This window comes from Mycetomoellerius zeteki, unplaced genomic scaffold, assembly GCF_001594055.1.
Source record: "Mycetomoellerius zeteki isolate Tzet28-1 unplaced genomic scaffold, Tzet1.0 scaffold51, whole genome shotgun sequence".
Lineage (NCBI taxonomy): Eukaryota > Metazoa > Arthropoda > Insecta > Hymenoptera > Formicidae > Mycetomoellerius > Mycetomoellerius zeteki.
The window spans coordinates 775,767-794,468 of record NW_017257512.1 but is presented as its reverse complement, the minus strand read 5'-3'; the positions used below and the strand labels follow the sequence as shown (position 1 = coordinate 794,468).

Genomic DNA, 18,702 nt, shown 5'->3' with positions numbered 1-18,702 from the left:
GTCGGAGTCGTGGGAGTCGTCGGAGTAGTCGGAGTCATGGGGGTAGTAGAAGTCGTGGGAGTCGTCGGAGTAGTCAGAGTCGTGGGGGTAGTCGGAGTAGTTGGGGTCGTCGGAGTAGTTGAAGTCGTGGGAGTAGTAGGAGTCATGGGAGCCGTCGGGGTCGTCGGAGTAGTTGAAGTCGTGGGAGTAGTAGGAGTCATGGGAGCCGTCGGGGTCGTCGGAGTAGTTGAAGTCGTGGGAGTAGTAGGAGTCATGGGAGCCGTCGGGGTCGTCGGAGTAGTTGAAGTCGTGGGAGTAGTAGGAGTCATGGGAGCCGTCGGGGTCGTCGGAGTAGTTGAAGTCGTGGGAGTAGTAGGAGTCATGGGAGCCGTCGGGGTCGTCGGAGTAGTTGAAGTCGTGGGAGTAGTAGGAGTCATGGGAGCCGTCGGGGTCGTCGGAGTAGTTGAAGTCGTGGGAGTAGTAGGAGTCATGGGAGCCGTCGGGGTCGTCGGAGTAGTTGAAGTCGTGGGAGTAGTAGGAGTCATGGGAGCCGTCGGGGTCGTCGGAGTAGTTGAAGTCGTGGGAGTAGTAGGAGTCATGGGAGCCGTCGGGGTCGTCGGAGTAGTTGAAGTCGTGGGAGTAGTAGGAGTCATGGGAGCCGTCGGGGTCGTCGGAGTAGTTGAAGTCGTGGGAGTAGTAGGAGTCATGGGAGCCGTCGGGGTCGTCGGAGTAGTTGAAGTCGTGGGAGTAGTAGGAGTCATGGGAGCCGTCGGGGTCGTCGGAGTAGTTGAAGTCGTGGGAGTAGTAGGAGTCATGGGAGCCGTCGGGGTCGTCGGAGTAGTTGAAGTCGTGGGAGTAGTAGGAGTCATGGGAGCCGTCGGGGTCGTCGGAGTAGTTGAAGTCGTGGGAGTAGTAGGAGTCATGGGAGCCGTCGGGGTCGTCGGAGTAGTTGAAGTCGTGGGAGTAGTAGGAGTCATGGGAGCCGTCGGGGTCGTCGGAGTAGTTGAAGTCGTGGGAGTAGTAGGAGTCATGGGAGCCGTCGGGGTCGTCGGAGTAGTTGAAGTCGTGGGAGTAGTAGGAGTCATGGGAGCCGTCGGGGTCGTCGGAGTAGTTGAAGTCGTGGGAGTAGTAGGAGTCATGGGAGCCGTCGGGGTCGTCGGAGTAGTTGAAGTCGTGGGAGTAGTAGGAGTCATGGGAGTCGTCGGGGTCGTCGGAGTAGTTGAAGTCGTGGAGGTAGTCGGAGTCGGAGTAGTCGAAGTCGTGGAGTTAGTCGGAGTCGGAGTAGTCGAGGTCGTCGGAGTAGTCGAAATCGTGGAGGTAGTCGGAGTCGTGGAAGTCGTCGAGGTCGTTGAAGTAGTCGAAGTCGTGGGGGTAGTCGGAGTCGTGGGAGTAGTCGGAGTCGTGGGAGTCGTGGGAGTCGTCGGGGTCGTCGGAGTAGTCGGAGTCGTGGGGGTAGTCGGAGTCGTGGAAGTCGTCGGAGTAGTCGAAGTCGTGGGGGTAGTCGATGTACTAATAGTGGATGGCGTTGATCCACATTCTACAATCATTGTATCTAACAGTGGTCCCTTTGCACAATCCTCGTTTTCTTGCGAGTTGCATTGATAACATTTCAACGCACTTCCTGTAAAAGAACAAAAAAATTAACTAATTAAACTAAGAAGCGCTACTAACGGTCTGAATGTTAAAATGTTGAACTATTCTAAATTCATTTAAATGAATTTAGAATAGTTCTACATCTTAACATTCAGACCGTTAGTGACGCTTCTTAGTTTAAAGTAATGTATTTAACATAAGCGGTCTTTCATTCTTATTATTGTTTAACTAATTAAAACTTTTATATGAATTATGTCATGCAGTTTTTCTTTGATTGTCAAAACTGTATAACTATTCATTAAATAAAAAGTAACAATATCAAATATAATGAAATATGAAAAAAAATGATAGTGTTTATTCTCAAATTTCTTAAGACGCATCTGGACTAAATACAAGTGAATAAATACAAATAAAATATCAAAGACATGTTAGAAGACTGATTTGCACAAGAAGCATTGTTGTGTCTATGACCAGTCACAATATTAAATTTGTTTATTTTTCACAATACATTAATGTTTATCGTTAAGTAGTCCCTTTCACAGTTTTATTCGTATATTCTCGTATCGTACACGTATAAACCACTACGAGTTCACACCCTTTACCGACCTCGACAACGCCTGGGGACTGTCGTCCTGAGTCGAGGCGTGACACCGCCTGGGGACTGATGCCCTGAGTCACTTTCACGGCACGGCAACTAACGCCTGAGGTCGTCACCTTGAGTCGCGGAAGCTCGGAAAGATCACTTAACACACACCTGAGAGAGCCGATGTTTCACCGTAGCACGGTCAAAATTGAATGCCTAAAAATCGTCCCTTCCCGATCATCGTGCACGTTCGCCGTCGTCGCCGAAATCACCCGAAGGTTGTTTTTCCGCCGATTCGTGTATTCAAAGAGGCCGCGATATCGATGGCTCCGAGATATCGCGCGAATCGTTACCACATGGTTAAACCGAGAAGAAAGACGTCGGACCGCGGTTCGAGATTAAGAACGCCGAAAGTTCTTTATTCTATACCGCCCGTTTCTGAACTTATACCGCGATTTCTGCTCTCTCTCTCTTATTATGTGTGATGTATGTTTATATATGTGTGAGATCTTAAGAGCCGTCCGTTCAACGCTTAATTTTGTCATGCACGACCCTTAGAGCTCATATACGGAACAAGCATGTTGGCATTGCGTTTTGTTAATGTACTTATGGCGAAAAAAGCAATAAAAAAATTATTACAATTTCTTTTATAACATAGTTATTTTTCCATAAATTTCATTTAATTAAAAAAGTACTACAATAAAAAGAAGAAAAATGTGATTCAAGAAGAGACAATTAAATTTTCGATTGTTTCATAATTTTTCTATTAATATTCTTCAGCTTGAAAAAATAAATTTAAGGATTGTATTAGTTAAATGAAAAAATGTTTGTTACTATACGACATTTTATTGTAATAACATAATTTGTTATAGTAAAATGATTGAAATCACAGACATGTATATAGGGATAGATATATTTCTATAAAAATGTAAAGGATGGTTGTCTCAATCATATTAGTACATTTTTATTACAATAATTAGTTGTTTAAAAAGTCTAATCTCGAAATTATAAAACTGTGCCAATGAGCTGCGATCTCCTTTAATTCGTACTCATTAAAGCAAGTTGTTCATTTAATCTTGTTCACGCTCACTTGCTTTGTCTAGATCCGGCTTTACTTGAAGTAAGAGAAATCCAATTACGCTTGCTGGCATTTTTCAATGTAAAACTGGAAAAGCGTGCATCTTTTCATTTAAATATGTAGTTAAAAGGATCCTAAAGTGAAGCTCGAACTCCGACGAGATTACCAGAGGTTGCTGTTATATAGCACATCGGCGTATCTCTTTATATACTACCACACAAATATCTCATGCAAACTATGATACACGCAGTCGCATATTTGTGTCAATTTTTTCAATATAATTTATTCAATACAATGAATTCATCGCGATACAGTGTCTAAGGACGGAATCCATAAACATTGTTCAAGATTCGACGTGATTTTAAGCGAATGCTTGAGATGAACCAATCAGAAAACCATATTAGGACTGGTATCCATAGTCCGTTCTTAACCATCTCAAGCAATGTCTTAAGATGCTAATACTCTCTGATTGGTTTATGAAATCTCAAGCATTAGCTTAAGATCATGTCGAATCTTGAGCAACGTTTATGGATTCCGCCCTAGCATCTTAAGACATTATTTGAGATTAAGAACGAATTATGGATACCGGCTTATGTCTAATTCCAAAAACTCGACGTTGTTTGTTCATGCGAACTACGTATCTATGGACCACAATTTCGTAAGTACAGATTGCAAAGTTTTTATATCAAACAAATGTTGTTACGATATTGACAGCTCTAACGCCATATTGGACTAAAAAATGGTAGAGAAGATCTCAATTTATACAATTTTTTTTATTTTCGATATAAATTCCACTTCACAGACACGTATTAATGTATATGCTTTAATCCTGGAAAATGATTTTCAAATTTATAAACGAGGAAAAAAGTAATTGTTATACAAAAATTATTGCATTTAGTCGGTAATACAAACGACTTTAGGATTCCCTTAAAATTCTTTGTTAATTACAACATTATTAATAGAATCAAATAAATTATCGAAAATTTATTTCGTACCTGAGTATAGAATAGTGAATACAACTACTAAAGTGATGATTACAAAAGGGCGATCTTGCTTTGCCATCTTTGATGTGTTGTCAGATACGTCGAACCAATAACTGTCGCGATACTTTGAGATATCCGGATATACTTTCAATGTTATCATCGATTTTCACTACGGTGACACTGACTGTGATAAACATGAATTATCGCAAGCATCAGCCTCCCTCAAAGCTATCATTTCTGTCTCAATTAAGATATAAAAAGATGGATTATCAGATAATTATCATCCCTTTGTTGCAATTATATAATAATTTCTATCGTAAGGAAAAATAAAGTTTAGAAATATACAAATTAGAAATGAGTTACTTTCTTAACTAGAAAATTGTATTGAAAATTAATAAGAGATAAAGATTATTGATTGTAAAGCTGAAGGTTAATAATAAAGATAACGATAATTAATAATAAAAATAAAGATTTTTAATAATAAAGATAAAGAATATCTAGTAAAGAAGAAAACGAGTAATATCTAATAAATTGTATTATTGCGGTTATTAATATAAATAGTGTGATATTAAATTCGAGGATACATTCTTAGCAATCGATTTCATGGATGACTAAGCGTGACGTCGCTTGACTGGCGCGCGGAGAAACATTTTAAGTTCAGTTACGAATTATAGTTAACATTGTAAAGAGTACACGTTACCGTAACATCCACATTTTTTGTGCATTCGAGCGAGAAAACTGCGAGACCGTTAGGTCAACGCAAATAGTGCTATATGTCATTTTCATCGCCTCTTGATACCACAATTATAATAAAAATCATAGACTATACTAATCGAACAACTAGCAAGATATATAATTGATATGAATATCATTGATCGTACAAGATATGAAGTTTTAAATTTGTTATATCTTGCCATGAATATAATAAATGAAGGTAACAAATTAAATTTCTGATTTTTAATTAAAGTTTCGAAGTTAACGAAGAAAATGATAGAATTTCCTTTCAATTTCCTCTTTAATTTCCTGTCACATACTGTATAAGCTTCTCGAAAATAAAGCTTAAAGAAAAATCATTTAAAACTATTATTACGCAAATTGTGATGAATGCTTGATTTATCTCTTTGTCCTCCGATTTTCTTTGTCCGACGACTTTTTCTTTGCGCTATCGTGGAATCTTTCCCATTTAAAACCTTTCAGTTTCATTTATACGTCTATGTCTATTTTAATTCATTAAAAACATCCGTACATTCAACTTTTCTTAATGAAACGATCGATTTTCGTGATTGTCCAAACGATTTGCGAGAAAATTCTTTTAAATATAAATTAATTTTGAGATTTATCGGATTTGAAGTGACTAATATAGAGAACTGATTTATAAATTATTATTTATCGTTTATCGTTGAGACGGACGTTGATATCAATTGATATCGCCAATAATTATTTACATAAACTCGCAACGACCGATACTATAAGTATTATCATTGGAAATATCAGCCTTTTTTTGCACAAAGTATAAGACTCCGTAAAATTGTAAAAATTTATTACAAGAAAGTAAGTAATTTTCTGTTAGATATATGTAATCTTTACGTAAATCATCCTTATATATTTAAATATGAAAAGTTACATCATTAAATATCAGTTGCATCATATTAAAAATAAGAATTCGTTACTTTTAAAATTATAATTTATTCAAAGCATTTTTCATTTGAATTTATATGCTGTTCCCAAAGTCTTTTTAGATCATAAATACTTTGTCTCTAAATGTTCATGTTTTTGAAAAATTGATGTCCCGTTGAATAGCCTGAAGTTCTGCAGATCGTCTTTCCGATATGGAAATTTGCTGAACCATCATTGGACTATGCGCTCATTAACGCCAGTCTCTTCAAACACGATATTTTGCATAGTTTGAGCAGCAAAACGCCTTACTTTAAATTATTATGGTTGCTTGAATATCTACTCTAGAATGTTATGTTAGAATGCACTTATCAGTAAGATAATACACGATCATTGATTTATATGTATATTAATTTTAACTTAGTATATGGATAAAGAAATATACAATATATATACATATATATATGTATATTTGACTTATAATTTAATGCTGTTATAAGCCATTTTTTCCGCAAATAATATAATCTGACATTTTAGCTGCATCAACTAATATTTTGGATTTTGGATTTTAGATTTTTGATTTGTGTAAATTCCAGCATCAAAGTAATCGGATATAATAATTATTTTGAAATTACTTCAAACGCGATACGAGAAACGGTAAAACTAGGGAATGATTATGTCGTGAAAGGGGAGAACCCTGTGGGTGTTCGCTAGAGCATGAAGGTATTCGCTTCCCACGCTTAAGCAGTGGAATAACAATGATGCTCACGGATGTTTGCGCATCCTTGCCGCCTCCAGTTGCCCGGCGTCAACGTGTTCTGCTTCAAGTTTCTTCAAATTTTGTCCCTCCCCCTCCTCCCCCGCGCTTGGCGAATCGGCTCTTTTTGGTCAGGCACTAGAACGTGGAATGATAATTTCTCTTTCTCTCCTTTTGCCTCTTCTTTTTCTTCTTCCGCTGCACATGATCGATGTTTTCTTGAAATATAAACGATGCTGTATAACTTTTTATATATCAAACTTGTAACTATAGTCTGTTAGTAATCCTAGGTAACAATATGATATACGTTTTTTTATTATTTCTTCTTTTATTCTAATTCTTTTTTATTGTTTCGCAAATTTTCACGGAAGTGATATCAATCGATAAGTAATACTATATTCGAACAACAATATGTAGCATTCATATCATATAAAATTACATCGGCAAGATAAGAATATCTGATTAGTATATCAATGATTTCTGGATTTGTGTTGACAACTATCAGTTTCATCCCTATGTTGCAATGATACGAAATATAATTAATACGTTGAACAAATTTATGACACTATTGACGCGTCAAGAAAATGTTCCACGCATTTACAAGAAATCTTGGCGTTTCCGTGTTTCACTAATTGTACTTTCTTCGATAGATCAAAGTCGTTTAAATTTATTAGACACGGTGAAAGCGTGGGGCATTGTCAATACATTAGAATTAATCAACGTTCTCGGGCTATTTTTTTTTCATTATTCGTTGCATCTTGCCTCATCTCTTTATCATTGTTAGTATGAAAATCCGGTTCCAATATCGCGGAGCGATTTATGGAAAGTTAAGACAAGATAGCTCTTAAAGTAAATGCAAACTTTCTTATCAATTCCTTGAAAAGAGTCTCTTCCAATACTCGTGCAATAATCACCCACAGTTTTATTGATTTTAAAATTTCAACCGAGAAGTTCTTTGTGTGCACTGAAAAGAAAGTGATTGTATCTCACACATGCGCTTTAGATTCATGTCAGCCTTGAATTAAATTTTATAATGTCTATAGCCGAGCTAATTATTTTTTACTCGATTAAATTTTTTTATTCATTTAAAAGTTTTATCATTGTAGCGATTTTTGAATCTATATTTGTATTTTGTGTTTGCATTCGGAAGGTTTGCGACTTTCTCGTGGATTTCTGCCCTTTACGATAAGTAAAGATGCGCGTGAAATGTAGAAAAAAGAAGGTGTGGAGGAATACGTGGGTGTACAAATACATTCCGAGATAGGAAGGAGTACGGGGATGAGAGAGACGTAAAGCTATGCCAATTGTATGCCAGTTACTGAGTTGTCAGGATATTACTCTGGTGAAACGAGGACACCGGGATCAAATCGACAGCGTCTCTCTAGCATCGACACCTCAATGTTCTCACAAGCGTGCGTCATGCGGGATTCGTGAATATTCATAGTAAATATAAAGATCACACGCGGAAGTCTAGCAAATTTACGAAACGTGTACAATTTTTGACAATATCCTATTAATATAATTCTCTTACGTGTTTTATTAAAACAAATAAACTAGCATACAAAAATTTATTTTAAAAACCTTCACTTGGCGCGAAATAACGTTTTTTCAAAATTGTTTTTAACTCAATTTGTAATATCGTATACTTTTTATTTAAATAAAATGTTATTGTTAAGATTATATTTTACATGTAATATAACTTAGCTGAACTTAGGTGAACTTAGGTAACTCTTTAATTTACAAATTATTTTATAGTTATAAAAAATATTTATATTTTTGTGCACATTACTTGATAAATAATAATAGATTTGTAAAAATTGGATATTTTGTTTGATATTTTCAAAACGTATAAAGACTTTTCTACTTTTATATTTTTATTGCAACAATTTATAATAAATTGCGCTATATGTGCTATAAAAGTTTTTTATATATATCTACGTGCGAAAGATTTTACAGACAATTCATATGATTTATTATTTATTTGCAAGATAAAAATCGAATTAATCCACTTTTATAATAGTTTGTCATGATCAACTACTTTAAAGAGATTTAAGAACTTTTCTGCGATGTTTATCGCGTATTAAATAAGATACCGTAAAATACCGTATTAAATAAGATAACATTTATAATGGTTTGTTCTATATTTAATTATACATAGTTCTTAGTTATTCATTTTTCTGCCAAAGCAAAATTGATTGAACATTGATTGATCTAATAAAATATATTATTAAAAATAAATAAGAATCTTTATCATCAAGGAAATTGAAAATAAGGTTTTATTGTACTAGATTAACATTGTCTCTCTCTTCCACGATTTTTTCTATAAAAATTTCCGTGTATAAAATGTTCATGGTATAAAATACTAAAAACATTTTATTTATTTTATATAAATGCATTAATAAGGCTAATAAATTAATGCATTGATGGTTTATGTATCCAACATTGTGTATGCACACTATATATCTTCAAATTATTGTGTTTCAAATTTCATTTTTCAATTTCAATAATAATCGCTAATAAATCTAATATTGGCATTGTTGCTTAAGATGATTTGTAAACGCATAATCACAACTAGATGAAATCGGCAATACTCGCTAAAATCATTTATAGCTATGGCATACGTGGGCCGCGACGAAGAACCATTCTAGCATCAGAATCACTACAAAGGTATAATTATCATTTATCACCAATGCACAACGGACACACCACAATTTATGGTTTGACGATGATAGTGTAGTTTTACCAGACGTGATTTTATGATGCATAAAGGAAAATTTCTTTTTAAATCACAGCAGAACTGTACGTTTGTTGGTTTATTGTATTGATAAAAAGGGTAGATTTGAATGGTCGATATTATTTCCGTCGCCAAAGGAAAATGCCATTAACGTTTAAAACTTTCAGCGATATGTCTATTTAAACGAGTGGTATACATGCAATATTAATTCTCTGTCATTGTGCAAAATGGGAAATGCAACGTGCATCGTGATAATGCACGTGTTCGCAGAAATGTTAATTTGCAATAAGTTTACGTACAACGAATATGAGAGAAATATATATTACGCGAATAAATAGAGAACAAATCATCTTGAATGTTTTTTTTAATTAAAATCTGTAAAGGAACGCTTTATGCCAATTTGAATTTTACCGGGTATCAAAGAAGAATTACTAATTGCACGTAACTAAATGCGTTCTACGCAATTCTATACATATTAAAGATCCACTTAGCATGACATAATTGTGTTCGTAAAGGATTTTACGGCGTTTACAGATAAATGTGATATATTTATATTATCATGAAGAAATACATACTAACTGCATGTGTGAAAACAAAGTTTTATCATAAGTTGCTGTTTTTTTGTAGCTAGTAAACTGGATGTAACATTGTAAACAAAATACCTCGATTTTTTAATTATTTTTCTCTAATTATCAACTTCTCAAATTCAAATAACGCGACAAATAATTTTTTATCATAAATATATACATTAAGAAAAATTATATGTTCATAATATTTGCACATCTCTTTACGACAGATTTTTAGATATAAATGATACAAAGAGGCAATCATGTTTATGAGACAATTAAAATTTGACAGATTATTGCTAATCTATTACATAGCTAATATAATTATATATCTATATAATTACAGATAGCAAAAGCATAAAAAAATAATATTTGTACTTTTATGATTCTATAATTGACTTTTTAGGTTTTAAGACGGCTTTCTCTTTGCATCCATGCTGGCCTAAAAGAAATATAAATAAATTTTTGGTACTAAAAAGAGATTATATATTTATATATATTCTTTTTTATAATGAGTGAAGAATATTCGATCAAGACAGATTTTGGTGTCTAACAATATTTTTGTACGAATTTTACAATTTCCAGTTTAAGCAAACTGCGTGTTATTTATCGATTTCCAAACACAGTTCTGAACTGAAAAGGAGAACATAATATCACAAATTAAATTGGCAAGCCATCAATGTTTTTAAAATATTCATCAGCATCAGTAATATAAAACTGCTTGTCAATTTAATTTGTGATATTACGTATTCCAGCTTCAGTTTAGAACTATGTTTCAAAATCGATAAATAATAAGTGAATAAGTGAATAAGAAATGACAAAAAGGAAAAATGAATTTCGATTTTTATAAAATTTATTATTAACATATCGTTGTTATATAATATGTTAGAGATACAAATATAATATTAACAACTCACAATCTGGAAGGAGCTGGATCTCTTAAATCTATCCTTTTTTTGCAAATTCTACATTCGTCATAGAGATAGCTAAAGCAACAATTACAACAAAGTTGCTGAGTTTCATAATCTCGGTTTATAATGCTCAATTTTTTTAAATTGTTGTGTGCTGCCTTTTTTTTATTGTTCTTTCTAATAAATAAAATAATAAATTTTATATTTATATATATTCTCAAAACTGACGATGTGAGATTGAAATAAAAACTGATATACATGCTGCACGAATTTAGCATATAATATTTTGTAGTATTAGATATTATTCGTATGACATGATAACAGAATAAAGATAATTTAACAATTTTATATATATTACTATAACTTTTGAACTCTCGGGTTATTCATGACTTATTTTATTATTATAAATATTACAGTTTAAACCATAAAATTGCATAGTAAAGCAAGCTTGAGATTAATAAAACATCAAAAAATAAATTAATTGGTTTTATGCTACTCCTACTCTATTACTCTATCAAATAAGAGAAAATAAAAAATTATATTTTTAAAATAATTGTTAAAAAGACATAAAAAAATCGCAATTTTAGAATTTTAAATTTCTCAATTAATATAATTAAAAAAACTAAAAGCATTTAAATTAAAAAATGCAAATTCTTTTATTTTTATAAAATTGATAGAAATTGTAATAAAGTAATTAATAATTTGCTGGCAGATAACATTTATAGATAATGGATATTTATAGATACGGAGTAATTTCATTACAGTCATGGATTTAGTCATTTTATGCGTAGTTTCTTTGACAGTTATATTTATCATTTTTGAATAACAAAAATCGTAAGAAAATGGACAAATGGCTATAAAGATATGGAGGGTATTCTTAGTTTTGTCGATTATAAGTAATGCTTTTTGTGGTATTTCATTTTATTAAGTCACGATTTTTGTATCATTACAGATTGTAACGAAGTAATGATACTGAGTCATAAAAGATAATGCACGTGTCGCACGATAAACGTATTAAATTTTTAAAACATTTTTTTACTGATATGCAACAAAGAATTGCTATAACGTGCTCTTGCATATTTTAATATTAACAGATATCACGTGTAAAAATCCATATAATTTATATATTAATACTTAGTAGTAAAATTAAAAGTTGACTTATTTTCTGTACGCACTTGTTAAACGCATATTAATTATTATTCTGATTTTTTATAATATCATTTATGAGTTATATTAAATTTTTATATTTTACAAAAGTACTAATTATTTATTTAAAATATATTACATCTTTGATTTTAAATATAAATTTATCTATCGAAATTATTATTTAAAATTATTATTAAAAAATTGATGACATAAAGATATTACAAAGCCCAGTTTTAACAAAAATGCAATTTCTTTAAGTCATTAAAGCACATCAAACCATTTTTATATTTCTGATATGCTTTATTATGTTGATAGTAAGGTATCACTTTTGTTATAAATTGTCTGTCCACTAAGGGAAGACAATTTAGAAGCTACGTAATACAACACGCAACAGTCAAGCGAAAAAACTAGAATGAAGACTGTAATTTTCTTATTCGGGTTTGCGCTCGTTGTCGCAATTATCATCCCGACTAATGGAGGACCTATTGCCGAAGCAAGTGCCGAGGCTAATCCTGAGGCATTTGCCAAACCTGATCCTGAAGCAAGTGCCGAGGCTAATCCTGAGGCATTTGCCAAACCTGATCCTGAAGCATTTGCCGAAGCTGATCCTGAAGCATTTGCCGAAGCTGATCCTGAAGCATTTGCCGAAGCTGATCCTGAAGCATTTGCCGAAGCTGATCCTGAAGCAACTGCCGAGGCTAGTCCTGAAGCAACTGCCGAGGCTAGTCCTGAAGCAACTGCCGAGGCTAGTCCTGAAGCACTTGCCGAGACTAATCCTGAACCATTTGCCGAGGCTAATCCTATAGCGCTCGCCAACGCCATGGCCGAAAGTCAACTCTAGTCAAAGCTTTTGAAGAACAATAGCATATCTAAGGTATAGTAATAAAATCTTGTTTATTAAAATAATTTTATTACATTTTTAAAATACTTTCTTTTAGTCATCTATATGTCATAGTAAAGATAAGCAAACAATTTTTTTCGTATTTTGTGAGTTTATGACTTAGTAAGCAGGGAACATTCCAACAACATTATAGCCTATATTACAACATATATTCCAATATGTTTCTTGCTTACTGGAGACTAAACTTACGTAAATATTGATTACAATTAGAAAATTTGATTACAATATTGCTACAGTGTTGCTGGAATATTCCGAGGTGTTTCTTACTTCTTGAATCAATTATTTATTATTCATTGTTAGCAAGAAAATGAGTAACACTGCCCAATATGGAATTTAGAATCGGACAAAATTATTTTTATAGATTTTTGAGAAAACTGAACTTAAAAGAGGTGTAAATGGCATTTTACCCGTGAGCTAAGAAAGCTCAAGACGTGATAGAGCTGTTTCATTAACGAATGCGGTTTTAGTGATTAAAAAATCTGTAAAAATCATCTTGTCCGATTTATGATAAATTTTTTAATTTGTCGAACAGTGTAATTAAAGTAATTAACATATTAAGTTTACAATTAAAATGATTTGTTTATATCTTTACGCAAAAATACAGTACTTAAAAAATATATTTTCATACAATACTTTACCATACTTTCATACTTTACCATCAAATCATGTTTAAACTTGCAAATTTTTTATTTTACATACATTTACAAAATTATATAAGATAACAAGATAAAAAAGAAAATCGGACTTGTAACATGGTATAACATCTTGAAACTTTTCTTAAACATAATTTTATATTACTCAAAAATTTATGTTATCAATAAATCAATTAATAGCTTTATTAATATGTGTTTGTATTGTAGGAAGACGTCAAACAAACAGTGAGAAACTCGACTTTAATAGAAGAATACGTTTTTAATATGTGAATCTAAATAATCTCGAAGCTGATGACTTGGTTTGAAAAAGATAATACACGCTCTGCACGAATTTAATACATAACATTTTTAGATATTATTCGTATGGCATGATAACAAAATAGAGATACTTAACAATTTTGTAAAAATTATGTAATATAATTTTTAAATTTTTGGATTGTAATTTATGACTAATTTTATTACTATTGGAACCACAGTTTAAAATATAAAATTGTATTATAAAGCAAATATAAGATAAATAAAGCATTAAAAAATAAATAAATTATTTTTTATATTTTTATTCCTACTGTATTATTTTATTAAATATAGATGTAAGAGAAAATGTAAAAATTGTATTTTTTTTTTAAATAATTGTAAAACAGTACATATTTTAAAAAATCACTACTATAGAATTTTAGAATTCTTAATACAAAAAATTTATTAAAAAATTAAAAACAGATATTTTTTTTATTTAAATCAAAACCGATGTGTTGCCAGATAGTTTTTTTTATTAAAATATTAGATTTTTGTAAAATTAGTAAAAAAATAAATAATTAAATAATTAGCTAATATGTACATAATATTGAACGAAGATAATTTTGAAGTAATTTCAAAGAAATTACCAATTTTGTCATTTACTCATAGAAAATAAATGCTGTAGTAACATACATTGACAGTATCCTTAGTTTTGATGATTATAAGTAATGTTTTTCATAGTGATTTCGTTTTCTTAAGTCATGATTTCTAAATCGCTACAGATTGTCAACGAAATAATGATGAGATAAATAATGTTGAGATGTTATAAAAGATAATGCATGTTTTCCGCACGATGTACACATTAAATTTTTTAAACGTTTTTACATCGCGCATACATTTTATCTTTTGATATGTAACAAAGAATTGTTGTAAAGTTAGAATTGCTGAAAAACAATGACTTTACAACTTTTATATTAATACATTAAAAAAATCTATGTAATTTATCACGGATATATTTAATTTGATGATGTTAGAAGCAAAAAAACACATATTGAAAGTTTTTGCAAATTATTTTAAAATAAAAATATTTTTCAACAAATCAATATTTGCTTGTAAAATATATCGAAAACTGTTCTTTTATTTCAGAATAGAATAAAATTATGTTATGTTAATTCGATACTTGTCATACAGCTTGTTTCGTTTTTTAGTTAAGCATACTTTAATTTTATGATATATTTTTAAAAATTATATTCTATTGATATTGCAAACGTTATTTTGTTGAGGAAACATTTGCATCTACAGGGTGTCTCATTTTAAATAATACATTAAGATTTCTCGAAAACTATATATATAGATACGGAAAAATGTTTCAAACAAAAGTTGTATGGTTCGGAGGAGGATATAAGAAGGTACCATTGATTTAACCTTGGGTGGCATCGTTAAAATTAGGTCAAGGTCACATAGATTTTTTTAAATGGAACACCATATTTTTTATTCCAGAATCTAATAGCTGATAGCAAGAGCTTTTCAAAATACGATAATGAAGTTTATTTTCATTAAGTACTTTCCGAGTTATGAGACTCGAAAGTTACAGTATCGCCATTATTAGTATTACCCAATGTGTCCGACCGACGGCTAAAACCTCTTCAATGTTGTTCAGGATCATGCCTTGGATAACATTTGTTAAGATCAAAGTCATTGGAGATTGTTTCTGCTATTTTCATTTTTACGTAAAAATAAATTTTCAGTGCAAAAATTTTTTCTATCCTTAAAAACGTTTTGTAATCCAATTAAATACAATTTTTAAAGGCCCTGTAGGAGATCCCGGGAAAATTTCAACTGGATCTTGTTCTGAGTAAACAGACCTACAATTTGAGGAAAGTAACGACCAATTTAAACGCTTAGAACCTTGCTAAAATCGATCTTAAACTCGATATTTGGTCATTTTTTCACATTAATCGGGCTATATTTCTTAAGATGTATATCGTAGAGTTAAATGAATTATTGCATCGTGTTCAGCGACATACAGTACCACATTTAAAATCCGGATTAAGCTATTTTTGAATCAAATCAAACATATATTAAGGAAAATCGAAACTTTAATTTAAGAATCGTTCTCTAGCGACCTCTAAATCTTAATATTTTTTGATAAAAATTTAGGGGTGTTTTTTTGGCATGAAGTAGAAGTTTTTGAGCTGAGAGGCCGATTAAAAAAAATATTTTCTTTTTTTACTTGCCAGTCTAATATATACATACATACACATACGCTATTGTTTATAAATTCGAAAACACTTTCATTTTTTCGCATTTTATAAAAAATTAATTTTAAAAAATCTGCTCTGTTTTTCCACAATCGTTTATAATTTTATTGTTATTATAACTATTCCATTTTATAATCTTTTAATATTTTAAACAATATTTAAAATAAAATGATATGTTGTGTAGTTCATATATTTATGATTCGATAATTTTTATATAATTTATAAATATTTATTGTTATATACAAGAAATTTAAATAATTATTTATTATGTAAAAATTATCTCATTTCTTTCTACTGTCATAATATTGAAAAATATTACTGTGGAATAATTAGTAAGAAAATCAAATATATTATCTTTAAATTTTCATTGTTTTAAAATATAAACTTTTAATTTGATTAAAAAAGCTTGAATATACCAATGAATGTCTAATATGGTAGATGATGCAAAGGAAAAAAGAAGCGTATGCTAAAAAGCAAGTTCAGAGTTGCGAAGGATTAAAACAAAGATAAATGAATAGCGGCCTGGACCGCTGAAAATAAAACGCAATAAAGGGTAGCCGGTCGAGCTTGTGAGAAAATAGGTAGGAGAGTCGAGTTTGTAAGAAGCATCTCTTGCGCAGAGAAAAGAGGCCTTTTACTCTCGAACGAGCGAGAGAGATGAAACGGGATCTTGTTAGCCCTGAACTTGGTCACGAGGATAGCGCTGATGTTCTTCTGTAGCTTGAAAGCAAGAGATTGGACTTATTTCTCTATCAAGCTGCTAGGAATCTTAATTTTCGTCTTTTGCTTTAATCAAAAAGAATCAGATTTTCGACTAAGATTTAAATGAACAGATTTTGTTCTAATTATATATGCATCTAGTGAGATAAACAAAAGTGCACGTTCCAACCTAAAGAGAGAAAGAAAGAAAGAGAGAGCGAACTACATAATCTTTTAATTATAAATACGGAAGTATAAGCTAATAATCGATTGGGGCCTCAAAGCAATCGTATAATTATCCATCAAGGACAGGTTTATCCAATTAAATCTCTAATACATAAATTTACCTCTCAGTTAATTTCAGTTGTGCTAATAAATTGATTCTGGGACACCGTATGTACCAGAAAATGTAGGACGATGTAGGATATATTTCTGTTGATAATAATTGTAACCCGCTTTTACCGCGTCTCTCGCATGCGTGTATTTTCCAGCAAATGCATATGCTTCCCAGAGTCCCGCGAGCTATCTTTAGCACAATACCGTAGTTGCAATTTGTAGAAAAATCTCAGAAACGGTGTCACTAATCTGTCTCGCGAAACCAATCATCATGGCGGTCGCTTTAAACAGATGCGATTCACGGTCTCTGTTTCTCTTTCTCAACCATAGACATGTGTGGAGAAAACGGCTTTCGATTTGAGATGCGTCAGCTGATTGCGTTAAACGCCCGCTCCTAGGAATGTTTAGAAAACGAATCGTAAATAGCTAATAGGTCAATAAAGCTGCGCGCAAGGTACGAAGTCCACGAGACGCAATTGGGTTTACGAGATGTTACAACTGGGAAGGTTCACGGACGCATGCGAGAATTGACGAGAAAGCGTACGACACGCAAATGCGTGTGGCAGAGACATGTTAAAATCGACAACGTCATTATAGTAGCTATTCTCCATCGGAAAAGTACCTGCAATCGCGATTTGTTGCAACGTCTTGAACTTCTTAAATTATACACTTTGAATTTAAGGATCACTCGTGTCTATCAGATTGAGCTTGTATGATATTAAACCGCCTAACGTATTCAAAGGCATGCCAAAAAATGTCTTTAACATCTATAGCCGTGTAAATACAACTCGTGATGAGTGCAATCATGTTTTGATAGCAGATGCATATAATGGCATGTATCAAGCAGAGTGGATATTATTGGTGATAGTACCGATGAGTCATAACTTCGAGTCTTGCAACCTCAATATATACGGGTCTCATTCAAGAGATCAACAAATGTACATCTCATTCTGCATATATGCACATCGTCAAATATCTTTTATTACTTTCTAAATAAATTACCCATCTATTTAATTTTATCGTCATCTAGTATCATCATAAGAATTTTAACACGAGATATTTTTCGTTGTGCGGTTATACGCATATGACTAAATTTCCTATTTATTAAATTTATTTCTGCGTCCTAACAACTCTGTACTTGATGTTTTTTTAATTATTTGTCATTTTTCGTTGTGATCTATTTCTTAATATATCTCGATTCGGATTAGTACAGAGAAAAAAAACACGAAAAGAGCAGAACCGCGTGTTCGAGCGGAAGTTCGAATAATCGCACGCTTGTCACGAAAGGAGGTGATGACAGGCGTGATTCTATCTGGTTCGATTGACCAATTAAAAAGTACGATCGGTCACGACGGCAAACGACGGATGATTAATCTGAACGTCGGGATACAGAACAAAATTCGTTGGCAAAAATCACAGTAAGAGCCAAGTGGCGGAACAACTCAAATTTGCTGGCAATCAGCTCACGTAATGGATCAACTCGCTCATAAATTCCGTAACGAGTCCTCGTCGCACGTAATCGTGAAATTATGTCGTTGGAACATTACGGAATGCAGATTGCGCAAGAACAATTAAGTTGAAGCACGTGGTCAACAATAGTACGGGAAAGCATGGAATAATGATGCGTCCGGCACACTTTTGTTTGTTTAATTATCCTGAAAAAAATGCGAGAAT

At 32.4% G+C, this 18,702-nt stretch overlaps 1 protein-coding gene across 1 annotated transcript in view; it reads right to left on the bottom strand.

The window, feature by feature from the left end:
- Nucleotides 1-4,380, bottom strand: part of LOC108727596 (mucin-2) — a 6,253-nt gene extending 1,873 nt beyond the window's left edge. Inside the window, exons 1-2 of the mRNA XM_018455773.1 lie at nt 4,229-4,380; nt 1-1,600 (exon numbers count right to left, since the gene is read on the bottom strand). Of these exons, the coding sequence (XP_018311275.1) occupies nt 1-1,600; nt 4,229-4,376 (1,748 nt within the window). The 5' untranslated portion in view covers nt 4,377-4,380. The remainder of the gene's footprint in view (nt 1,601-4,228) is intronic.
- Nucleotides 4,381-18,702: the final 14,322 nt, after the last annotated feature.